Consider the following 24,942-nt stretch of genomic DNA (forward strand, 5'->3'; position numbering starts at 1 on the left):
CCACACCTGTTTTTATATTAATATGCATACCCAGACAGTTGCTTTTCTGGTTTTCAGAAATTTGTCCTTGTCTAGGTAGGTTTATGTAATTGCTAGATTAATTTAAATTCACTGAAAAAAAAATTAGAAAGGATTTTTTTAAAAAGAAGCGGTTTAATAATGACAGAGGGGTTTTAAAGTTTTCTAAAGAGTAATCTTTAACCAGGGGCCATTGATATGTTTATTCTTCATGGATTAAACTGAACATTTATAAATTGTATTTTGTCCTGCAATACATAACATGTATCTAACATGGGCACATTTCATAAATAATTACTGCATTTTTTAACTAAGAAGTTGTAACAGGATTTTTACAAGAACTCTGAAATAGATTTATAATATACATTTGCATACAGGTCTATGCAAATCAATCATAATGTATTTTTAATTAGTGTTCTATTTTTGTAACTACACATACATACAGAAATGTATCGGGGGCTCCTGTAATGTAACTATGAGATAAAAGATTTTTTCTCTATGTTTCTTCAAAATACTCTACGATCAAGATGTTGACAAACACTGACCCTTAGTAACTATTATTACTGAAGATTTCAATTCCTTTTCTATACCCTATAGATATAGGGTTAAGTACTACCTTATTGTTGTTACTAGAATGCTACACCTTTAGAAAAAGTGGGAAAAAGCCATATTCATGTTATGTCTAAACATCAAGACAGATGTAAGATTTGGTATGTGGTGCATAAAAGTCAAAATCCACAACTCTCTTGTGTTTAACTGCTGTACGAGGCAGAAAGTTACTGTAGCAAAATCTTTGAGTAACTCGAGAAATACTGGGAATATGACTCCCAGTGCAGTCTAGAAAGTAGTGGACAGCAGATCAGTTTGTGGGGTATATTAATGCACCAGGATGGTGGCCAGTTTAGACTGTCCTTCCAGTTATAGAAAATACTGATCTGAAATAGAAAATAATAGAAAATATTAATCTGAGAAACAACAGGGCAAATGGCACCTTATATTACTTGGGGAGCTGGATTTTAAAAAATAAAAATAAAAGTAAGTCTGGCACACTTTGTTGTCCATGGGGTAGGGTACCTGGCTGAGAAAGCTGCTTTTCCTGCCACTCCCTGACCTTCCTATGCAAAGAGTTGGAAATTTCAAGCTATAAATATGAAAATGTATGGGGGAGGGGGGGTGGGGAAAAGGCAAGGAGGAAAGCTCTGTTAAGATATATGTAAACACATTACACCATGTTAATCTCCATGCTATCACTTTGGGAAATTTAGCTAACAGTTTCAGAGTATAAAGACATTTATGCATAAGTTACAGAAATAATTTGTAGAATTATGTATACCTCTTCCCAGTGGTGAAATGCAGGCTCTAGAGACTAACACTTAGATTAGATTTGTCGACAGCAAGGCGCTAGTTCCCTCATTTAATGCGATATTATTTCTATAGCAACAGAGAGACCTATTCAGTGTTTTATTGCAGAAAACAGACTGCTCAAAATGGAAAACAAGGTCTCTGCCCAAAGAGTCTAGGAAATCACACCAAGTAAAGATTATTTTATTGTATCTTGGCTTGACCTTTTCTTGGTAAAAGGTCAAAACAACTTCAAAAAGAAGAGAAACCCATAGAGATAAAGTTGGGAGGAGGCAAAGTACTGTCTCTGTACTCTTTGGGTGTAGTGCTGGAGAGGAAGGGCTAAGACGTGCACGCTAATGGTGAGTTGTACTACAGCGGCACACACTTTGTGCTACAGTGAGCCACACCACTGCACGGTGCCCCCCTGAATGCACCCTCCTCTAAAACTGAGGTAAGTTAATAGATAAAGAAGATACAGAAGGGATAAAGAAAAGGAGAAAGCTGCTAGAAAACTACAGTGGTCACTGCCATAGCATAAAACAGACCCCCTTTGATCTCTACCGGGCACAGAGCTATCTATGTATAGTATTTAATTATTCCAATTAGTATGAAGAACAATTTGATTACATGTATTTCTTTAGCTTAGGTAGAGGTTTGTTGTGGATGAACAGGAAAAAAATAGAATACCAAGAGGCAATGATAAAAAATAATTTGAGAAGTGTCAGGGTAGATGTAACTGAAATTAATTTCTGTTGTTTATCCTGGCATCATGTACATTGACATTTTTAAATCCCAGGCTACAATATTCTGTCTTTATGTTCGGTTCTGTAAATACAGTCCTGCCCTGAGATAAATGACTTCACAAATTAAAAGCCCATAGAGGGCAGTTTGGCTTCTATGAAAAACATGAAAGTCAGAACTGTTGCTACTGTAGTTGCCTACAATTTCCCACAGCTTCCCAGTCTATCGTTTTTGAAAGTGAACAGGAACGTAACGGTGCAACGTTAACGTCTCTGTGGCATCACAGCTTTCTGTTGTGTGTTGTATCACTGTTTACCTAAACACTTCCAACAGGCTTTCCTGCATTGCTTAAAGGAGCCAAGATGACCTGCCTTCACACACTGCAAGAGCAGATTTCAAGAAAGTACTTTTAAAGCGTTTTTGCTGAAGCTGGCTTCTGTCAGCAGAATACACAGATTATTCTGCATAAGAAATAATCCTTTAGCTACTAATACACAGTTTACTTTGGAATTCTAAGCACTGGGTCTGTTTTAAGGCACTAGCTATAAAAACAACTCGAAGCACTGTTTACCTCCAGACCGCATCTCTGTGATGCATGCTGAGAGCAATTCCTGCATCTGAGACAACTCTTCACTTACAGTAACCTCCACCAATACTGTAACTTCCCCCCAAAATATTCCAAATTAAAAACTGGCAATTGATTAACAACAGCACCTGTTTTTCTACTGATACGAATTAGGAGATGGGAAGGGGGGAGTTATAATGGTATTATTAGGTGGTCCCCGCAGGTGTTTCTGTGTCAGTGTTAGGAGAAATCCAAGTACTCCCCCCCCACCAAGGCAGGAGAAGCCTGCCAGCCCCTGTGGGGGGCACAGGTGTGGTGGGAACGGTGTGGGTATTGGCCTGGATCTCCAGTTCATGTCATTTTCCAAGAAACGGAAGTTCTAGTGAGCTAATCCAACTTCTTTTAATGATCAAAGCTATTGGTCATAAATTCACAGAGAAACGAGACCGTAAGAGGTCAATGACTCAATATTGTGTGATGACACTGCATTTCAGAGAACTTCTACTCTCCAGACATCTGAGGAGGCATTTTCAGGGACCTGGCTGGCACAAGCTGACTCAGCCACAGGGCAGAACTGCTGCAGCTTGACCCGTGATATTGATGTCGCTGCTGTTTCTAAACCTTTTGGGGGTGGGGTTTTCTCAGAAGCCAGAATAGTACCTCTCTTGTGTACCTGCTCAGCACATCTTGACACAGACAGTACTGTGTCATGATTTGCGACACAAAAGGCTATAGGCATAAAAAAAACATGCGGACCCAACACCTGCTTTTAAAAGTTTGGCAAGGGGGGCCCTAGCTGAGCCACGGTACATATGTATGTCCCCACTGATGCTCTGCACAACGCTACGACATCTCTGCAACAACGCTGCTCGGCTTAGGCTGAGGACCAGAACAGGTACTTCTAGGATGAATTACTCAGTATGTACAAATGTAGCACAGTGATTTCCTGGATATCTAAATTACTCTGTTTCAGTATTCCAATGTATCTTAAAAGTGTCCCAAAGTTAGGAGTCGCAAACAAAATATTTAAAAGAAAGCACAAATTTTCAGTTTGAAAGAGAAAAAAAAAAGTTAAAGATGTTTTAACTATGAGCTTTTATGTAAGCAACACTTGGAAAAGTCCTGATATGTCAACTGGAATCTGCCTGACATGTAACCCAAGAGACTGATTACCAAAGAACAGGTAAGAGCTAGATTGTAGATTAAAATACTACGCAAACTATCAAATAGAAATAATACCTAAATATGATAAAAGCAAAATAAAAAAAGTCAAAATGCCATCAATGCAAATGGAATTTATAAAAACACTGGGCCTATTTTTCTGTAATTTGTTAATGATACCAGGAGAATTACTCTGACATGAAAATTAATTCTTGTTGGAAGCAATCACATGACTGTTACAAACAAACAAAAGACAGACCTGTGTATTTCCTGGGCTCTACAGTGCATCAGAATTGCTTTAATCCGAGAGTCTGATTATTTTGGGTACTTTCCTGTTCTTGAGATTTGTCCTTTTTTTTTAGGTTTTCATGACTCTCTGCAGTTGTTCTACTCCTTTGGCATGCCATTTAGAGGACTTTCCCTAGTAGTATTCCCTGACTTTCTGGAGAAGAGGGGAGGGGAGTCCCAGGCTGTATTCACAGCATGCTCCTTCTCTAAGCACCTCTGCTGAAACACGTTTAACTGCTCCCTCTCTCCCTCTGCGGGAAAACAGCCTCCTCCTGTTCAACACAGGATTGCCTTTCATCTCTGCAGCCTTTCTGGATACCTGGCTGGTGGCTCCAGTTTAACAGGGCTGCAGCTAAGTTCCTACTCATCCCTCTCAGCATCTCTGAGCTGACCCCCACCCAGTGACAGCCTCACTGCTGCACCAGTCACTTGGAAGACGACGCAAGCCCAAAACAAACGGTATCATCAAGAACAGACTGTATCTTACAGGCCCCTTCTGCAATTATATCTTTAATGCATCTAATTTTGATGCACTACCATAAACAAAAGTTTAACTGAGCTCTAATCTTGTCACATCTCAATTACTGATACACAGTTTTCTCTAATCTTTGCAAATGCAACCCAGAGCTCTGATGCAGATGGAGCTTTCCCACCCCAAAGCTCTAACACCATTCCCTCCTGGGCTGCCTTCTTTCCTAACCTTCCTCATCTCATCCATACAGGTGACTCCTGCTTCACTCTCACAGCCAAACTCTTACACTCTTCTCATCTGTTTACATTACCATCCCATAAAAGCAATGATTCTCTCCTTTTCAGTGAACAGTTAGAAAAAAAACAACCCACCTTGCTCTCCACATTAATTTTTCCTAGAATGCTACAAAAAAATGTGATAATAGACTGGGTGCTGGCATAGAAAGAAAAAAAATCTGTCAGGCCACCCAGTTCAGCCTTATTTGTATTCTTGTTAGTCTGTAGTCTTCATTGTTTTATCTTTCAAACCTTCCCCTCTAGCATCTAGCATTGTTTTAAAGTTTCCTCTCTAGTATCTGCCATAACGAAGTCATGCAACACACTGTGTCATTCTGGGTTATTACATGCAAGAATAAGCTGATCAATTTTCATAAACCCAGTACTGTCATGTTCTGAAATAGGCTTTGCTGGCTTAGTCTGTGCTGGAATAGCTAAAATGTCTCCTCTCTCTTCTTTGGACATACATATTTCTAATAGTCAAATAGCCTGAAAACAATTTCATGATGTGCATAAAAAAATTATTACACAGTTAAAAATAATGTCAGTATGACTATATTCACCACTGGACAAACTGACTGCTCAGTGTGATTTATAAAGAACCTCATCTCATGAGCTCCACTGAAAAGCAGGAACTGAAACTCTCATTTGGCTACAGCTGGAAGGGACTGATTTTTTTCAGTGCATTAGAAACAAGTAATAATCTGTCCCGAGAGACAAAAAGTGATCACACCAAAGAATTTACCTGCATGAACAGAATTACGTTTATTTTGTAACTTTGGGCGTTGAAACAAGAAGAAAACTCCAGCTCTAGTTAGTAATTAATAATTACATTAAAACAACGACAAAACCCCAAAAGTGGAAGCCTATTAGGGGATCCATCGCTCCTAGGTTTTTGGTGCATGACATTAAATATAATGACTGCAAATGCCATCATTTTTCTGAGTGCCAGCCACACAGGTGCCCACTTAACAACCTAATTTGTGCCATTTACTGTTCCACCTTCTGCTGTGAAAATAAGTATTACGCTTCGCTTAAGCACAACTCTGCCTTCCTTACCCTTACTCATCTCCTGGCTATGCAGAGCTGTCACATCAAGCACAGCCCATTGCTGCCTTTGGGTCTGTTCTTCTGATGAAATCATCACAGGCACGAAAAAATTCCACAATGTTACAGAAGTTACAACAGCCAACAAGAAAAACAAGCTGAAGATACGGAAGTCTTAATTTCCAGTAATTGTTCATTTTTAAGACACAGAGCAAGATTTTAATCTTTGGCACTTTCTTCAAATGACTACCTGTGTGAATTTTACAGATTTTTGGGGCCGCCTTCATATTTGCATTTTCATATTAAGCAGTTACAGCATGACTAATAACCCTTGGAAACATCAGCCCCTTAAGTCTAATGTAATTGTCCTCACTGTTAAACTGGGAAATGTTGAAGATGTGTGCTTCTCCTGATGTCTAAGGCATTGTCTACCCTTACAAAGACATCTTTGCTACCAGAACAAGTGCAGAATGAAGAGGCAGTTAATATCAGCCAGAGTCAATGGTTCAGACACAACACTTCTTCCTTAGAATACACTCTCTTAGCCCAAATAATCTTTTGCCTGTTTGTGAATGAGCTGTAGTTCAGAGAATTGCTCACAATGCAGGCAGGCAGAGCGGGAACGCAGTCTGCTCAGAGCCACAGGCACAGGCAGCAGCTGCATGCTCTAGCCCAATTCCTACCCAGTAAAACCGTGTTACCATCCATCAACTATGTTAAAAGTTGTGAATTTGGAAAAGACTTGTTTCAACTTGATTAACTCAGAATTATGTGGGCTACATCTTCTGCCACTGACTTCCAAGGAAGAAGAAAATCCTTTAGAATTCAGAGAGATGGAAAAGCATGGAAATGTGCCTTTTAAAAAGTCAATGCTTTTAAACTAGAAAGACAGGTCTAATTACCTCGTCTGACCATACCTGCATAATCCAAACACTGACTTTGTGCAAGTTACTCTTTACAAATTGCAAATCCAATTCCAAGAAAACAAAGGAGGCAACAAAGACTAACACAGAGACGTAGTTACTGTACAGTGTGCCAAATAAATAACTCCCTCTGGATGTCTGCTCCATGTACGTATTTTCAAATGTTCATAGACAGCAGTTGAATGGCTAAAGCTGAAATTATGATAAGCTAAACCAAAACTTTCTGGTCAGAGAAAAAAGCAAAAAAAAGAAATCACAACTGGACTTTTAGAATTTAAGTTCTTACTAGAACATGAAGAAAATTAACTATGCTTCCATACATATTTATATGTATTTTTATACATACATAAAATCTAGTACTTGCACTAGATTTTCAGTACTAGTACTGAATCTAGTACTTGTACTGATACTGGTATCATAAAAGTATACGATTTGAGCTAAGCGTGTAATTAATCGCATCTCAATGACTTTCATATATAGAGTGTTACCATCAACAGGATTCCGTGGACTGGACTAGAGTCTAAAATACAAGTAAGTATATACTTGCTGAAGACTAAATATTTGCTTCTGACAGCCTAGTGGTTTCTTTGCAGTATGAAACTGCAGTGTATTGCTGAACATGCACGGAGCATCTCTCATGCTTCCCTGCTCTTAGGCTGATGACAGTACATTAAATTTCACACTAAGCTGTTTGGAGGCTTTGAATGCTCCATTAGGTTTACTAGTATCAGGTAATTACTATAAAATGTTTACTTACACAACCATAGCTACAGTCCTTGAAATAGGTGTTATTAGGTGTTTGACAAAGAATGTGCTACTTACCCAAATTCTCAGATGTTATTAATTAGCATTAGCATAAGAGTTTGGAGAAGAAAACAGCCATGAATCCTTTTGGTTTGAGCTCCATCCTACTGAGCATATCTAAGTTTTTGATAGGTTGTAACAGCAACAGGCATGGATGCGGTGAGTTTATTTAGATTCAGCTACCTTATTGTCAGGAAATTAGGTCAGACGAACACTGCTCATGTTATTTCAAGGCGGGTAGCAGAAAAAAGCCCCACTGATCAGTAATGTATTCATTAAAAAATCGCCTTGTATTCAACAAATTTTTTACCTATAGCCTGATTCAGTATAAAGATTGTAAAGCCACTGCTTCTACCTTGCACTTAAAAAGCCAATCTGTGCCTTTTCTACTTTGTGCTCTATTATAAATCTCCACTAACAAAGATTTAGGAATTGGGATTTAGCTGACAATTTTGCTGAAACCGCATGTGACAGTAGAATACAGCTGCCTCCTCCCCAGCTGTGCCAGGCTGATGTGAGTTAAAAAAACCTACACAAACTTGCTTTTGTTAGTAAACTAAGCAGCCAGTTCAAATGGCATCTCGCCCCCCCCCCCCCCCCAAAGGTGACATGCCTACAGTCATTTTTCAAGCTGGAACCGTATTTTAAGACACCATTTCTTAACCTGCTCATATGCTTGTTATATGCACAGATGAAACATCAGCATTCATGCTCTTGTCTTCTAAATGAGAAAGGGAAATTTTAAAAGAACAATTAAGTTTTTAGTTAAAGTTAAAACTTTACAAAATATCTCCTTATATACATGCTTCCCTTAAGGACTAGCAGAGCAGCTTAATTTTATCTAGCAAGTTTTTTTTTTTTTAGATTAACATTCCAGTGTTTTGGGTTATTTAACAGTAGTTTAAAAGCAGTAATGAAAGCAGTTCACAGCCAGACTTACTGTGGTAAAATAACTTTTTGAGAAAGATATTAAGCATTATCAGGCATTTTTTTCCTTTGTATAATGTCCTACTAATTTGCTCTATATAACAGTAAGAACTTGAATGGGACCTGACATTTCTCTGTAATTTATTCAGTTCACAAATGTATAAATGGCAGCTTGTGCATTTGCATGCAGATTTCAGCATTACATTCATATCACATCTTGTGTGCAAAACCCACCAGCAGCAAATCTCCAAACAACTCAGTTATTGAAATGTGAACAAGCTAGTTCATATCTGATGTAATAAAATACAAGTACAGCAGTCTGCCTTCTAGAAAGGACATCAGGCTGAATCGACTGCAAAACAATTGCAAATTTAGATGTTTGTACATTAAATGTCTGTGAAGTATTTCCTACGAAGAACATACATGCGCAAATGACTGTGGACTTTACCAAATACAATAAGAGTCGTGAACTTCAGTATTATCTCAACAGTCCTTTTTAGTGGATCCGAAACTGAAAGACTGGTGGGACTTCCTGGGAGTCACCAACTTTAGTTCTTACGGAAACCAAGTATTCACTGACCTTTCTTGGTCAAGCCCAAGACTGTTTTTTAAGTAAGAGAATTTATAACATTCAACAACTGGTTTTAAACAGTAAAACTTTGACTAGAAACATTTGCTATGGTCTGTACTTTCCCCTTAATTTAGAAAGCTGAACAAGAGTTTTCTTAGAGTTGCCCTGTAAGGCAGGTGTTCTGATTATATGCTGCAGCCTATACTTTAAGATTTAGTATCTATTAGAACTACACTTTTGAAGTCATATTAATGCACTCAGAATTTAACAGAAACAACGAGACTGAAATATTCTGGACTGCGGCAGTTGCACTTCAAATTTGGGCATGGGAAAGAGGCTCAAAATAATCCAGTTAGTAATTCTCTTGGGAGACAGGATGCCTTCAAATGTTACAGTGATTATAAACAGAACTGAAGCCATACTGCTGTCTGGACACCAGAACCATCAGCTCTCATGTTCCTCAGCTCTGAAGCTGTCTATTCTGAACGTAAATAACTTCACTCTCTGCAGCATATGTGTCAGAGCTTATAAGAGGTACTGATTGTATAAAAGCCAGTATGCCCAGCTCATCTTGTATCCTGATCATCAAATTGTCAAGCAGAAGTCAAATGGAGAAGTGCTGATTTGAAAATCATGTCCCTTAATTGCTGCCTGAATACAAACTCAAAATTCCAATATTTGGCACCTGCTTTTTAAAATCGTTGTGCATATAATTGCCTGTATTATATGAAAAAACTGTTTGCATGGAAGAGAGGATAGGGTGCATAATTTTGAGGAGACACCTAGCAAGCAGTTTTGCTTTTCGCATTAAAGCACGTAGAGTTGCCCAAAATTGTAATTAGCTGAATTAGGCTGATATGCTTTATTGAGGCTTTACAGAAGTGTTCAAGCATTAATGAAATGTGCAGAATTTGGGGGGAAAAAAGCCATGCACCAGAGAGCACTGTATGCAGTCATGAGGAGCTGGCTAGCAGGTGAGAAGGTCCCAGAACAGCAGAATCCCTGGAAGCAGCAGGCAGAGAGCAGGAGAGCCACACATCCCAGCTGGGCAGGCAGGGGCTCAGGATGCCTGAAGCAGAGGGAGAACAGGCAAAGGGGGTGAGAAATACGGAGGGATGCTGAAGCTGGCGGTGCACATGCATGTCCAGCAACCTCACAGTGATTCTGTGACGGTGATAATTCCCTTGCAAATCCATGATCTTGCCTTTTTTTACAGGATACCAGACTGTCTAGGTAGTCTGTACCTTTGCACCACTATACACAGCATGGTGCTAAAGGGCACTGCTTCCCTCAGCTGCAGCAGGTGCCTTGCCTTGCTACCTACCTGCTTTTTCACCCCCGTTACGCTTAAAGCAGTCTTATCCCAGCTCTCAGGGCTGCACCGCCTCGATGCCGGTAACAAGCTGACAAGCCCCACAGGACTTGCAGCATCTGGCCAGCGGTCTGTAGGTAGCAATGGCAATACTCTTCTGACTGTGCTCCTGGGCAACAGTGGCATCCATACCTATACATGACCATTCTATAATCGCCCAGGATAATTAACATCCTTTTCAAGGATGTCTTCAGCAACAGAAAAGTATGAAATGGCATTCCCAAAGGATTAGGGGTTTGCCCTGGGTTTAAATTGATACTGGACAATTTACACCTTAACTGGCTGTAACGTACCTATGGAACGGACTATGGAAAACTGTACATATAGGTACCATCTCTCTGCAGAAGACTGGTGGCACATCACAATTTGCCTTCTCCATCAAGATCAGCAGCCAGTTGTTCCCTCCTGTTGAGTCCCTACAGTTATACTACAAATATAAGACTATGTATCTTCTATGTTGCCTTAGTATATGGCTCTCTGTTGGATTAAACAGCAGTTGTTGCTATTCTTTTTAGGACATTTAAATTTTACAGATACAGGGGAAAAAAAATGTAGCTGCCTCAACTGCAATTCAGACATTCAGGCTCTAACAATCTCCTTTAGCTGCAGCCTAACCCCATCCAGCTCAATAGGTGTGCCCCTGCTGTCTGTCTGAAGTTCTTCTGGTACTTTCTGTTGTGCTAACAGCCTGAAACATACATCAGACAGCATAGCAAAACTGTGACAACATGTAACAGACACAATCCTGGAAGATCTTGCAATCCAACTATGGCCCAACAGTGTGAGAGATACAGACAGCAAGCATACCAAGGAGCAGTAAAAAAATTACAAAATATGACTAACTCTGTAAAGCTGATTGAAACAATCATGTTTTAACTTGTTCCATTTACAGAAGAGACAATTATAAAAGCATGTATATTTTATCATGCTTTAAGGTACCAATATTCTGACCAACTCCATGTTGTTATCCTACCATAAAGAACCTTCCAGGCTTTGATTGACATTAGTGGGTTAAACAAAACCCATCCAACTATCCAAAAAGTTGGACAAAATTAAGATAAAAGGCTGGGTCTAGCTGGTAATAGCCTCTGTAGACAATTTTAAACATTGTACAATTTGTTTTGTTGAAGAGCACAGTTAAATTTTTCATACTGGACTACATAACATCCCTCTGCACACATTTTTGTGCAATGTCATGGTTGGTAAAAATTCCCTACATTTTCTCCTGCTGTACTATGCAGACTAGGACAGCTTTGTTTAAACTCGGAAGCTTCAGTTTAATTCTCTCCAAACATCTTCTGTTCATTAAGGTGTAAATAGTTTGCAACTAAAGAAAAAATAAAAAAGTCATGCCTTTTTTACTGCAGTGTACCATATCCACAATACTTAGAAGATCTGAAATGGATTTCTGTGTATACATGAATGGAAAAACACATGCAAAAATAGATACGTTGGCACACGCTTATTCTACCAGACAGACAACTATTAAATGTATATGGCAAACCTGTCTAATGTTAAGGAAAGATATTTAATAATAGAATACAAGAAGTTAAATGAGACCTTGTCTTTAGGCTAGATACAAAATTCATATTGTGATCATATACATTCTACAAAGCTACTGTCCTTCCTCACAGGCCCCTTTACTACAGCACTGTAACCACTCAAAATAGTATCTTGGAAAGGCTGCAAGTATTCCCAATATTCTGAGACAGGAGGAAAAGCCCCTGTAAGAACAGCATATATTGGTTAGATATAACACATTAAATGAATTTTGTTCTTTTCTGTGCAAAACCTGCCTGTTTATATTATATTTATATATATTTATATTATAATAATATGGTAGTCACTGTTAGAAAACCACAACAGCTACTCTTAATGGAGACCCCAAACGGTCAGTGTATGACATCAGAAGTGTTATGGAAAAACTGGTCAGATTAATTTCTACTGATGGGTGCTTAAGCTTAAGAATATCGCATATACCTCTGACAAGATAATTTTACTCTTTTTAAACACCCACTGGAACAAGGTGTACCAATTTCAGGGCCACTGCTGAGGTCCAAAATGGCACAAAGCAGCTCTAACTCCAGCGAACGGCTCCTTCCAGCTTCCCTCCCTCCCCACAGCCTCTGCCTTAGAGGAGGCGCAATGCAGCAGAAGTAATTCAAGAGAGCTAGGAAAGGTACTAAAGGTGTCTGAAATGAGTAAGACCACTTAAATATTTTTTTTATCAGCTATAAAATGAATGGAAATCTATGCAAAAAAAGCCGCACAACACCAGACCTTGGGAATGAATAAGAAAGCATGAATAGGCAACAACGGCTTATCTTGTGATCCAACTAGAAAGCAAGATGGACGACTGCTTCGGAAGCTAGTGAGAGAAATGAAAGTATACACAGGTTAATTAAAAAGGAAGAAGTATCATCATAATTAATTCCCTAGGCACGTCAGAAGAGCAGACAACAGAATTCCTGTGTTGGAATTCAGTTTATTTCAAATACAATGGCTTAGTCTCCTGCCATCACTTACACAGCTGTCTAGATTGATTTGTTCTTTGCAAATGGATATTAAAAAAACCCATATGTGAATCGTTCAGAGAAAAGACCTTTGAAACAGCAGATGCAAGTGATGTGGACATCCTCCAGCTCTCAGCGAAACAAAGAAATTCTGAAGTAAGAGCACAACACTTACAGCTCTGACCTGTCAGGTGCTGTTCCCCTCACCTTAGCAGTGCTAAAGGTTCCTTCACCAGAATTAAATGTTTCAGAAATGTGCTATAGATAACGGTTTGAAAGCCTGTAATTAAACTATAAATACAAAGCAAAGGCGGGGGGGAATATTTTTCAATACTTCGGACTTAATTGACTGAAAAGGCTGATGACAGATTAAGCACTGAATGACCTGGGCAGGAATGTGCATATTAGAGATTATGCCTTCACTGAACTAAAGGAATTAGTACAAGTATTCACAGTATACTTCAGGTACCATAATACTCAATCCTAGTGATTTTGTTTTCTTCTAATTAACACAGACACACACAAATTAATCTAAAACTGCAAGCATAAACATTACTTGCTCACTGATCCATTATCAGACTGCTAACAGATCAAGCTTAATCAAGTTCTATCAATTTTTTTTTATTATATACATTATTAGACAAGTCTTATTTCATTACAGTCAGAGCTAAGTAAAGTTTGCAGGAGACTTGATGTCTTACTTGTTCTTTCACCCATGTAAGCAGAGAAATTAATGAAAAATAATTAAACACCTGGTCTAAAGCTACATTGCATAAAGGATGTTGCTGGCTAGAACTGATGTCTATCAAGTTACTGACAGCAGTTGTATCATTAAAAAAACCCCTGCAGCTAAACAATTTCCTTCAAAGGAATTCAGCCACGTAAAAATAGCTGCTAGATTCTCAGCTTTACAAGTCAGTGTTTCTCTGTGGCTTCAGCAGGGTGACCTTGGCTACGAACAGCTGAAATCTCTGCTCTTGTAACGAAACGCGTTGAAACGGAAGCTGTTTCCTGGACACCGATCTATCCTTGAGGTATGGGATGAAGAAGGAAGCACAATGATTCATGTTAAACTGAAATAGGAAATACATGCAAGAAAGAAGACAGGGGAGTTTGCCCTCAGTGTTTGGCAAAAGCTACTCTATGGAACAGCCACCAGGTTTGTGAGTCAGGTCAGCCACTGAGAGCGGGGTTTTGTTACAGACCACCCGAAAGGGGCAAAGACGTGGATTGAGTCTTCCACAAGCAGCTTGAAAAAGGCTCCAGATCACAGGCCTGTGACCTCTCTTACCGGAGGCTAACCTTCCTGACATATGCTGACAGTCCAGGAGGGAGTCTGAGACAACCTCTTGACACAGACAGGACAACCAGGGCCCACTCTCCTAGCCCTGCTACTCACAAACACAGAAGTGCTAGGGGATGTGTTAAGCCCTGGCAGCCTTGGCTGTAGCAGCCACCAAAGTGGAGTTCAAGATCCTGAGAGAAGTAAGGAAGGCAGACAGCAGATCTGGGGCCTCAGGACAGCAGACTGGCTTATTCAGGGAACTGGTATACGGGATCCTGCGGGAGGCAGCTCTGAAAGGCAAAAGGAGTTTGAAAGAGTTGATGTCTTCAAAGACAAGCACCTCCTAATACGAGAATGGTCCTTCCTGATACTGGTGGGGGAAGGAAGTAGGCTATTGGGAGAATGCCTTGGACGGAGCTCCAACGAGGAGCTCGGGCATGAGTACTGATGGAAAAAGGACATAAAAGGAGATGGAAGCAAAGATGGACTTGAAAGGAAGAATGCTGAAAGAGTACCTGGGCATGCAGGGCTGGTGTTGGGAAAACTGAAGCTCATTGAGGGCTGAAACTAGCAAGCAGCATGATGGGCAGCAAAAGCTACTACTTCAGCAACAAGATAATAAGAAAATACAAGGCCCACTGCTGAGTAAGGCAGTGACAATAGACAGGTATTCAGTGCTGCTTTTGCCTATCTTCACTAAAATGTTCTTGCAGCGTTAAAGGAGCAGAGGAAATACTGTAACATTTAACATACTGTAGCAGAACAGGATTCAGCCAAGTATCTCCTGAAAAATTTCAACCCAAGCAAGTCCATGGGACCGGATGGGATGCATCCAAGAGTAGTGAGAGAGCTGGCTGATCTCACCATGAGGCACCTCTCTATAATCATCAAAATAATCTATAATCATCAAAAGGCTGTGGAGTTAGGATGTTGCAGATGAGTGGAGAACTAGATGGGTGAGAAACTGGCTGGACTGTTGGACTGAAAGGGTGTTAGTTAATGCAACAATATGGGAAGTTGTCATAAAACAAAACAGAAGGTTCCAATTTGGTATTAGAAATAAATTTCCAGAGTTTTAGAAAAATGCAGTGAAACAATTATCCAATCAACAATATTTTGCAGACTACCATTTTTGCCATACTAGGTTAGGGTACACTAAATGCATACAAGTGTCTTCAGATGTAAGTCCTTCATTATCAGGGTGTATCTAGTTGTAAGTATCGAGTTTACAGAAATTACTTTCAGTAACACAGTTGTACTACAAGGTATTGCTTAAAATTCTTGATTGTGTGCCACAGTATTAGCGTTACCAGGAATAGATATCCTATTCTTGATTATGTAATCAAGCAAAACTTCTGAAAATAATATTCAGAGTACAAACTACTTTTAATCAGCAGCTAAATACCAAGATACTGATTACGTCGTTGCTCTAATGACATCTGTAATGGATTCCAAGTGCTGTGCCTGATTGCTTCCCAGCTGATGAGGATTCTGTTCATCACTCCTAGCCGCTGGAATTCTGAGATTTCTTGGAGTTCCTTTGCAAAAGGCTGCAACATTGCTTCAGCTAGATGACTACAGTGCATGCTTTCTTTACACTTCATATTCCATGACAAAAATGTATTAAGAGAAGCAAGGAAGACCTGACTTCCCCCTGCTTTTAACTCACAGGCATTGATTATAAAGCAGTAAAATCCAAAGAACTTGATAAACATTGGCCAGTAGATCATAAAATATTGCTGAACTTCAGCTAACCATAGCTTTTTGTCAATAACCATGCTGCAATAGTAACTGTGATACCTTCATTAAAGATGTTTTCAGTTTTAATATAGGTGACACATACAAGTGATTTAAAAGGCAATTTGAGACATTAAAGATAAATGTACAAGTCAAATTCACAACCGTTAAACCAGTGCCCTACGTCACACTTGATTTTTGCCTACTGAAAAAATGAGTTTTTAATCCTTCATTTTATTGAGCTAACATGATAAGGGAATTGACACAGTAATTACTCTTGGAGACACTCCTCAGTGGAGAAGTATGAAATTATTCACTACCATTCTACTACAGACACGCATTACGTAGGTCTAAGCATCCTCAGCTAGAACAGTGAAAATACTTAAACTACTTCAGGAAAAGAAATATTACTACTAGGCTTCAATTCTGCAAGCATCTATTTGTTCAAATTATCTGAAAAGGTATTTGCAATAAAAATTTTTCAATTCTCAGCTTGCTCTTTTGATATAGTGTTGCCAAAAGTCTACTTACAATTTCAAATTTATGTTTTTACAGACAATGAAAGTACTGGCAGATTTCAATATTACTCAATTTTGAAATGGAACACTTTCTAGAATTGTTTAGAGTTTAATCAGTTGCTGACAGCTTTTTATCTCTTTGTGTCTTTAAGTTAGTATTGTTTAAATGGATTATGTAAAGTATGAAATCTCAAGCACAGCATTAGTACTGGAATTACTGGAGACAGACTTCAGCCATATGACAGTGGAAATAATGGCTTCTTTTTATCTGTGTCTTAACTGGTACAGAAAACACTAGTGGTTTAAACGCATACCCTTGTAAGAGAAGAATTTTAATTTAGTACTCCTCCACGAGAAGGAAGTCACCTCAATCCCTGGAATTTAGCATGGATGTGGGAGCAAACTTGAGAATGACTGCAGTTATTTCCACATTTTCCAAAAACTTTCACTGCAAGGAATGTGGAAAGTTTTCATTTCTAACATCAGCGGATTGCTATTTTGATAAAATAATAGGCAGCAAGTAAGTTCTTATAAGGTCAACATCCTGGTGTGATACAGTAACAGCTATTTACAAGCCAAACAAAAAAACTTGTAAATAAGCATCTTGATACTGATTTTTAAAACAGAATTTGAGTTGTCTTGCTTTAAAATATATTTTCTTTAAGTTTTCTGTAACTCATCTTGTGTTTTGAAGGAGTTTCTGCTCCAGAAGTAAGCAAGAGGAAAAGGTAGGAAAAAATCATTTGAAAATATCGATTATTTCACTTCCAAAATAAACATTCATGCAGTTTAAACTGAAGTGTTGTTTCAAATTCATTTAAACACACAGATTTAGATTTATCTTCTATGAATTGTTCTTCTGACACTGCATTTGTCTCCCTTGCTGTATCACGTCTCCCTGCCCTTCTACACAACTAGTCAGTCTTAAACCACACGTATCTGCACCATACAGTGATTCACTTTCATCTCTCTCATCAGTTTAGACACAAAGACAAATGACTGATTAATACTGTACTTGTAAGTACAATTTAATTAAATTGTACTTTTATGTTTACCAACTCAAGGCACAGAACGCCATTTGTATAGATAAATACAAAGGCAGTAATGAGATAAGTAATTGTTCCAGTTGAATATTCTAAAATTCCTTTGAGCAGTACCTTTCCTTAACTACTTTATATAACTATATGATAACACAGGCTTGCAAAAAAAGTATTAACATAATTTCAATTGACAAGGAATTAGATGAATTGAAATATGGTGGCTCAAGCGATGTAATCATAGAATCATTTAGGCTAGAAAACACCCTTAAGATTGAGTAATGAACTGCTCTTTCTTGCAATTTCTTAGAAATTGCACTAGGCAGCTTCAAATATTTATGCCGTGCACAATGTAAATATCTCAGTAGTGCAATCCCTTCAGCTTCTTTAACACATTTGTTAGCAAAATCAACATATAATGTTTTGCAAAACCCTGACAGGTTTGTATTTAAAATAGTATCAAAGGCTGTGACATATGCTGGTAAAAGGGACAATAATGACTACAGATATCCATTACTAGAAAAAACCAAAACATAAAACCTGCCACATGCAAGGCTTATTGTATCTAGCCGCTCTGTACCCAGTGGAAGTTAGAAGACTGCTGGCTCGCTCTGGTTTGCACTTACTCTCTATCAACAGAAAAGCCTTAGAGTAACATTGTTTAAAGTCAATATAGACAAAACTACTCAGAACTTTGCATGGGTTTATGAGCCTTTAAGAAATACCCAGGTAAAATGAAACTAACTTAGCTTCCTGGATTACTTAAATTTGTATGGGAAAGATCCTTTTCAATAGGATATAGAACACCTATAATCTGTCCTGAATTTTCTTCCTCTTACAAGGAATACTGAAGGTAACATATTGGAAACACACAAATTAAAATTCCTAATCAAAATACTTATTAAAACTCTGTAACACGAAGGCTAGATGATTCTTAGTAAGAGATTATTTTATGATTCTGGGTTAAATCTGTACTACCAAAATTAATGGAAGAACATAAACCAATAAAACAACCACATCATGACAGACTTTACATTATGGTCAAGCTACTGAAGTGTTATACACATTCAATCAAGCTTAAATTGTTGGGTTTTACACTTTCCCACTCTTGTCACTAAAACCGTGTTCTGGTCAAAAGAAAGTCTGTAGCCTATAAATAAGATCAACCAATCTGACTTGCCAATTTGACAGCTAAGGCTTTAAAATCCACTTTGCAGGACCCTGAAGGAATTAGTCAACGGTCTCCAACCTGCTCAAAATCTTGCTGTGCAAACAAGAGCTCAGAAGCACTACCTCAGGTGCAAGTGGAGTGCAGAGTGTAGCATAAAGCACACAGGAGTATTTCCACACTCGGTTGGTGGACTGTTGTGCCATCAGCTACACAGCTAAGGCTGTCTGCAGTTCTGCTTCTTACCAAGGCTAAGAAATGTAAGACACTGTGCTTAGATCTGCTTTTCAGACCACCTGCCAAGTGGTAACATCACTTTTTCTTTCACTTCCAAGAAGAGCATTTATCTTCTTAAAATAAAAAAATATTACCAGTCTGTTTTAAAGTTTTAACCGTCAAACTTTGTAACCCACCTTTCTAGATGGTCTGTTGTTCTTCCTGTGACCGTACACAGAAACAGACTGATCTCTGAGTCCCACAGCAACAGGACAGAATACGAAAACTTGGAATTTGCTAACTTTTAGCATTTAAAAAATTTAAATATTGAAACAGTTGGATTTATTAAGCATTAGAAAGCCACAGAATTCTCTGATCTTCATCCACTTTAGGTACTCAAAAAGTTATAGATAATTTTTGTTCTTTTCTTGGCACTTTTTTCCCCCCAATGGCTACAGTCCCTATTTGTCCCCTTGAAGCAATTCATTTATAAGAAAGAATTTTAATACGTGTTCTTAGGACTTCCATTTCAAAGAAAATTCCTCAGGCCCACTGAAAAGAAAGCACCTAACAAAGGTACATACCTAAAATGAATGATACAGGAAGTCAGATGAAGAAATCAGAATAAAGTCTCCAGAATCATCCAAAAGCACACTTTTATCCCCAAACATGAAAACACTAGCATACCAAATCATATGGAAGAATATTGTGAAGACAAGGAAATTAGATTAGCCTTGTTGCCCATCTGAAATATAAAGAAAATGGAGTTACAATCCCCATTCTACACTTTTAATTGCCTTACCTGGCATTCCATGAACAAGGTCTCCACACAACACAAAGAACTTGGGTTTAGGGTTTAGTTTGTTGATGGTCTGCACCGCTTGCTCTGTTAATTTGATTTCTTCTCCCCATTCATCATCTCCATTGTTGATGTCTCCAACTGCCCAAGCTTTCATCAGTCCAAACTGAGGATCTGCTCCTTGGATGAAGTAGAAGGGCCCCTTCCATTGGTACTCATCATCTAAGAAGAAAGGGCAGAGGGAAAGAAAGTTAAGCACCAAGAAACTTATAAAAAGGGTAAGAGTTTCAATATATCATTAAATTGATTGCTTTTCACCTAAGTTAAGAGAGCTTTAATGAAAGTACAGAATTCTGTATTCATTCATATAGAAGAAATATAAAGGCAGAAGTACAAAATTTTCCTCTAATGAGGAGCTGTAATAAATGAAAGTATATTAATCTAATTATACCACATGGTAATTACAGACTCATTAGAAGAAAAGTATGTGAGGAATTCAGCAAATAGTACTGGAAATTACAAGGACTACAACACAGCACACGTGTATAACGTTATATTTCAATTTATTCTTTTAAGACTCCAATTATTGCTTCTTTAATTAACAAGTTAAAACGTACACAACATTTCACATTTTATGGTTCCAGTAGACTTGTCCTTAAATTATTAAGGAGTTAAATACGTCTCGGTTTTATACTTTTAGAGAGAAATTGGTTGTAGCGCATTCTTTGGAGTTAGAACTGATGCCATTCACAGGACCAGGATCAGCAAACACAAAATCCAGCAACATCCTAATTAGCAGCAGCAAATAAAGTCCTAATTTAGAATTGCCACAATAGCTCCAAGACCTATGATAAAAAGGTGAGAACTGAGAAAAAAAACAACGTTTCCATCAGGGCAGGCAGTGTACCACAGAATTTGTACTGCTACAAATTTCTTGTATACTTGTTTCTTGCATGCTATATTAACAAGTACCACAAAAGAAGCATGATACATAGAACTACAAGCACATTAATAAAAAAAATAAATAAAATCTCAACACTGGGGAAATAAAGCCACAGTTGGCTACAAATTAAAAACAAAAATTGGGTATCCTGTTTCCAAGACCTATGTCTCAAGTTGGAATTAAAGTACAAAATGAGAACACTGCAGTTTCTCCAGCTGCCTGAACGCATTCATTTGCTACCTGAATATTTCAGTTTTGACAGCTGTGTTTGGCTTAATACATTTAATGTTATTGGGTTTTTTCTTAAATGGCATTTAAGCTGTTAAAAGCTGACTACATCAACCTAGTTGAATCTACAAAAAATAATACAGCAAATTATTTCAAATTACAATATAATCCATAAATATACTCCTATATTATGTCAATCTGATCTTAAATACACTTTGAGGCAAAACTAATCTTCCAATAACAGTACATAAACAAGTAACATGTTCACCGCGTGCATTTACTTCTGGTTTTCTTCCAAGTGGACTGGAGAGTCTTACTTTGCAAGAAGAGGAGTATGTTTCTTTGGAGGAAGGTTAGAAAAAAAAGAGGTCAGAATTCATATCTTGCACCATGGATATGGATAGGCTGGGGTGAGGGAGAAGTAATGTGGGCAACACCTGGAAGCTGCTTCCAGTTGTCATCTGTTGCTATGACATCAGATCGTTTTGCCAAATGCAAGCTTCCACAATTCAGTTAAAGTAACATTTAATTTCTAAACAAAATTATTTATAATCTGTTAACACTGTCTGTTAATTCATACCAGCATTGCCTTGCTCCAAATAATAAACATAGATTTTATAAACTATCAGCCATTCATTAGCTTTTAATTACGAAATGAAATTAACTTTTCCAATTACATAACTTAGAGAAGTGAAACGATCCATCTATCCACGAGTTTGCAACAGAAGCCTTATGGAGCAGCTGAATAACATGAAATAATTTAGGTTTTTATCTTATGTTTCGCAAGGCAAAATATGAATGCCTTAAAAAACAGCTTACGTGCTGCATCAAAGGCATTGTCTGTGCAGAGAAATCAATTTAGAGTTTTTGTAAGTGGAAAACTATAGAAAAGTATCAGTTAAGGAAGCTTGCAACAGAAATCTTTTATGATCTATACAAAACAGAACTGAAAAAAGGGAAAACCTGAAACAGGAACTTGTTTTGGAGGGATGGCCCAATCCTCAAACACATTTAATGGAAAAAAAAGCTCAAATCTTTCTACAACATGGCAGGATTTTTAATCCTGTCCCTTTTCCAGCAACTCAGTAGACAGTAATGATAATCAATGCAGAGCAAAATCTACTTGTTTTGTGAAACTAGTAATTTTTACCACCGTAGCCTAAGTAAAATATAGACACACTTATCTATTTATTTTTACAGGAACTACTCAAAAAACCCGCTAGTCTTTGTTTTAAAAGACTGCGTTTCAATCACAGACATGCTGTGTTTCCCTTTCCAGAGCCCCAGGGATGGCATCTGTTGGCCAAAGGCAGCTGGAGCACCTGCAGCAGGCCAGGTAGCTGGCAGGCTGGCTGGCTGACACAGGCCGCAGGACTGGCCCCGGTCCCAGCTAACAAGGAGCTTCACGTATACTGCTTGAACAGAGAGAAATCTGGCAAGCAGACAATGCGCTGTCAGGGAGCACGCAGAGCTGATGCAAAACAGGTTGCAAAGCCAGACAGGGGCTATTCTAATATATTCTTCATGGACATTTTTTTTTTCCTGCCTTGTAGTCATGCCAATACAGTAGCTCTCTAGGTTTTAAGTACCTGAATGTTTCCAAGACTGTGCACAGATGCTCTGGTTTGAGTGGGTGAGTGATGGTCATGTGAGGCAGAGAGAGAGAGAGAGACTGATAAGATGAATTTGAAAAGAGAAGTTCAGTACACAGACAGAATCAAGAAGTGGCAGAAGAAAGGAGAAACAGAAGATGCAGAGGTGGAGGTGAAGAAGAGTGGGGAGAAAAGGAAAGAGATAGGAGGTGAAAAGAGAAAGGAACTGAAAATGGTGCAGAGGTATATGCTATATTCTCCTGTAGGAAAGAAAAAGATAAAATGAAGAAAGTGAAGCAGGGACAACAGAAAAGATCCAGGAATCAGGGCTACATAAATGACATTTAGTCAAAATTTTAGTGTAATCATCTGGTCTTAGTCAAATAATTCAGTCAACAGATACTTTTGCAGTATTTGACAACTTCTCAAATAGTTACAAAAAAAATAGCAGTAAGGTTGAATTTTCTACCTTTGTCTTGTTATTTGGTCACTCCAACTAGAAACTTTATTTAAAAGCAAGTAAACCTGGTACTTAACCCAATTTCATTAGCTTATTACTTATGAAGTGGTATTGACTGATTTAGTTTAATACTTACTGCTTTTGTTCCGCATGGAACAAGAGAACATATGTGAACAAATTAATACATGGACACCCAGTTTAAACTTACAACTTAAGTTTTTGTTTATCAGGAATGTGTTTCAATTACTATAAAGTACTATAAATAAAAGCAGAATATCATGAAGAAAGTTACATTGGTACAACACCACTGGTGCAAACTTTCACTTGCACCAACTCTTAAGCCTGTTCTGAACTCAGCTCATTGATGAAGTAACTCTTAATTGCCCTCACTGATCTGTCTGCAGAGGTCATGCAAGTTTTTCCTTATCTGTGCAAGGCATAACAACATCAGTCCAGCTAACGTGTTGCAACTAGTGCGATTCCGCTAATTCCAGCAGCTCACCTGCGCAAGTGCTCTTTCAACAGACCAATATGTTATGAGAGTAGCATTGCAAAACAGAATGTAAAAGCATCCTCCGCTACCCTAACAATTAAATGATTTATCAATGGACTGTATTCAGATAATTATTAACAAAACTTCTGTACCCTACTTCTCTCCCTCACCAGCTGCTTGTTATCACCTTCAAGCAGAACAGGTACTCTCGGCTGTACAAATGAACCTCACCTGCTTAAGCAGTTAAGTCAGGCATTACAAAAAACTGTTTGAACCATTTTTTTGGACTTTGCACTGAATCAGAAGAAGAGTGCTCAGACAAATCATTCCGTTGCTATGCTAGGGGAATGCCAAAGTCTGGCAGAGGGTTAGTAACAAACAGCATTGGGCACAAGTGGTGGGAGGGGGAACAGCTGTTTTTGCAGTGATCATCTAGTCATGATCCAGGTCCTAGATGTTACTCCATAACGTTTCAATTAAATAGGATGTACAGTTGCTATCTTCCCTTCAAACGCAGCTAGTAATAACTTTTATAGGAATGACATCAAAGACAACCTTCTCACTAGGAGTTTCAATTTTCAAGCCTTTAGATGAGCTATGTAGTTGTATTATACAAAGTGCAGGCTAGGTAAAGCAATACAAGATTAGGATTCAATTAATAAACATTTTTTTCTGCCTTCTCTCTTGCATCGCAAAATTGAGTGAAGCTGAGAACACCTGCAAACTGGCTCTTCATCCCTATGAGCATAGAGGCTGTTAGCAGCCACAGCAATAAGAAAATGCAAATGTCAGACAAAAGTCAGTAGATTTACCAGATAACTGATGTATATACAGTTTCCATTTCTGAAGGGCAAATAATGTCTGTGGAGCTCCTCTTACACACTCAGCCACACAAAACTCCTTTTTCAAAACTGTTTAGCTCCCAGGCCTCCTTAAGAGCTGCACAGCTGATCGCCACGGAAGAAGTCCAACTTCAGAACATGTTGTTATGCCTCAGTTTCAATAGCTTCCCACTCTTTTTCTGCTCCCATGCATGCCAAAGTACAGAGAGAGGATCAATGCAATGTATTTTTAGTAGCATAGGCTGAAAAATGGTGCCAGCTTCTAATTTTATCTAAGGATTAATTCCGTGAAGGGCCAAAGTAGTCAGCAGCAACTCACAAGAGAAAACCTCAGCCATGTATTGTGATCATGCACAAAAAGACACTTCAAGGACCTAAGTGAGATTTAAGCCAAACCTCACCATTTCTAGAGGACAATAGCTAATACCTTGCCATGCTTTTATTTCTTCGCCTTTTGATTTTTCTGATTTCTCCTCCCTTTTCTTGCTGCCTCTCCAAGGATCACAAACACACATATAGATTGCTCATATAAACCACTGTGAGCTGGCCTCTGATGGCCACATAGTAATGCTTGCTCAGTATACCATGGGCAGCAATAAATAC

General features: G+C 38.4%; 1 protein-coding gene across 5 annotated transcripts in view; it reads right to left on the reverse strand.

Annotated features, from left to right (window-relative positions):
• The window catches only part of CPPED1 (calcineurin like phosphoesterase domain containing 1), a 49,806-nt gene that overhangs the window by 19,105 nt on the left and 5,759 nt on the right, over positions 1–24,942 (reverse strand). For 4 of the 5 annotated variants that reach the window (XM_027810080.2, XM_055708652.1, XM_055708651.1 and 1 more), the window contains exon 2: positions 19,785–20,003. In XM_027810080.2, coding sequence (XP_027665881.1) covers positions 19,785–20,003 — 219 coding nt within the window. Of the gene's footprint in view, positions 1–19,784; positions 20,004–21,233; positions 21,293–22,541; positions 22,616–24,942 lie in introns of those variants that run through there. The other variant, XM_027810079.2, reaches the window with a different exon arrangement.

This window comes from Falco cherrug, chromosome 4 (assembly GCF_023634085.1).
Source record: "Falco cherrug isolate bFalChe1 chromosome 4, bFalChe1.pri, whole genome shotgun sequence".
Lineage (NCBI taxonomy): Eukaryota > Metazoa > Chordata > Aves > Falconiformes > Falconidae > Falco > Falco cherrug.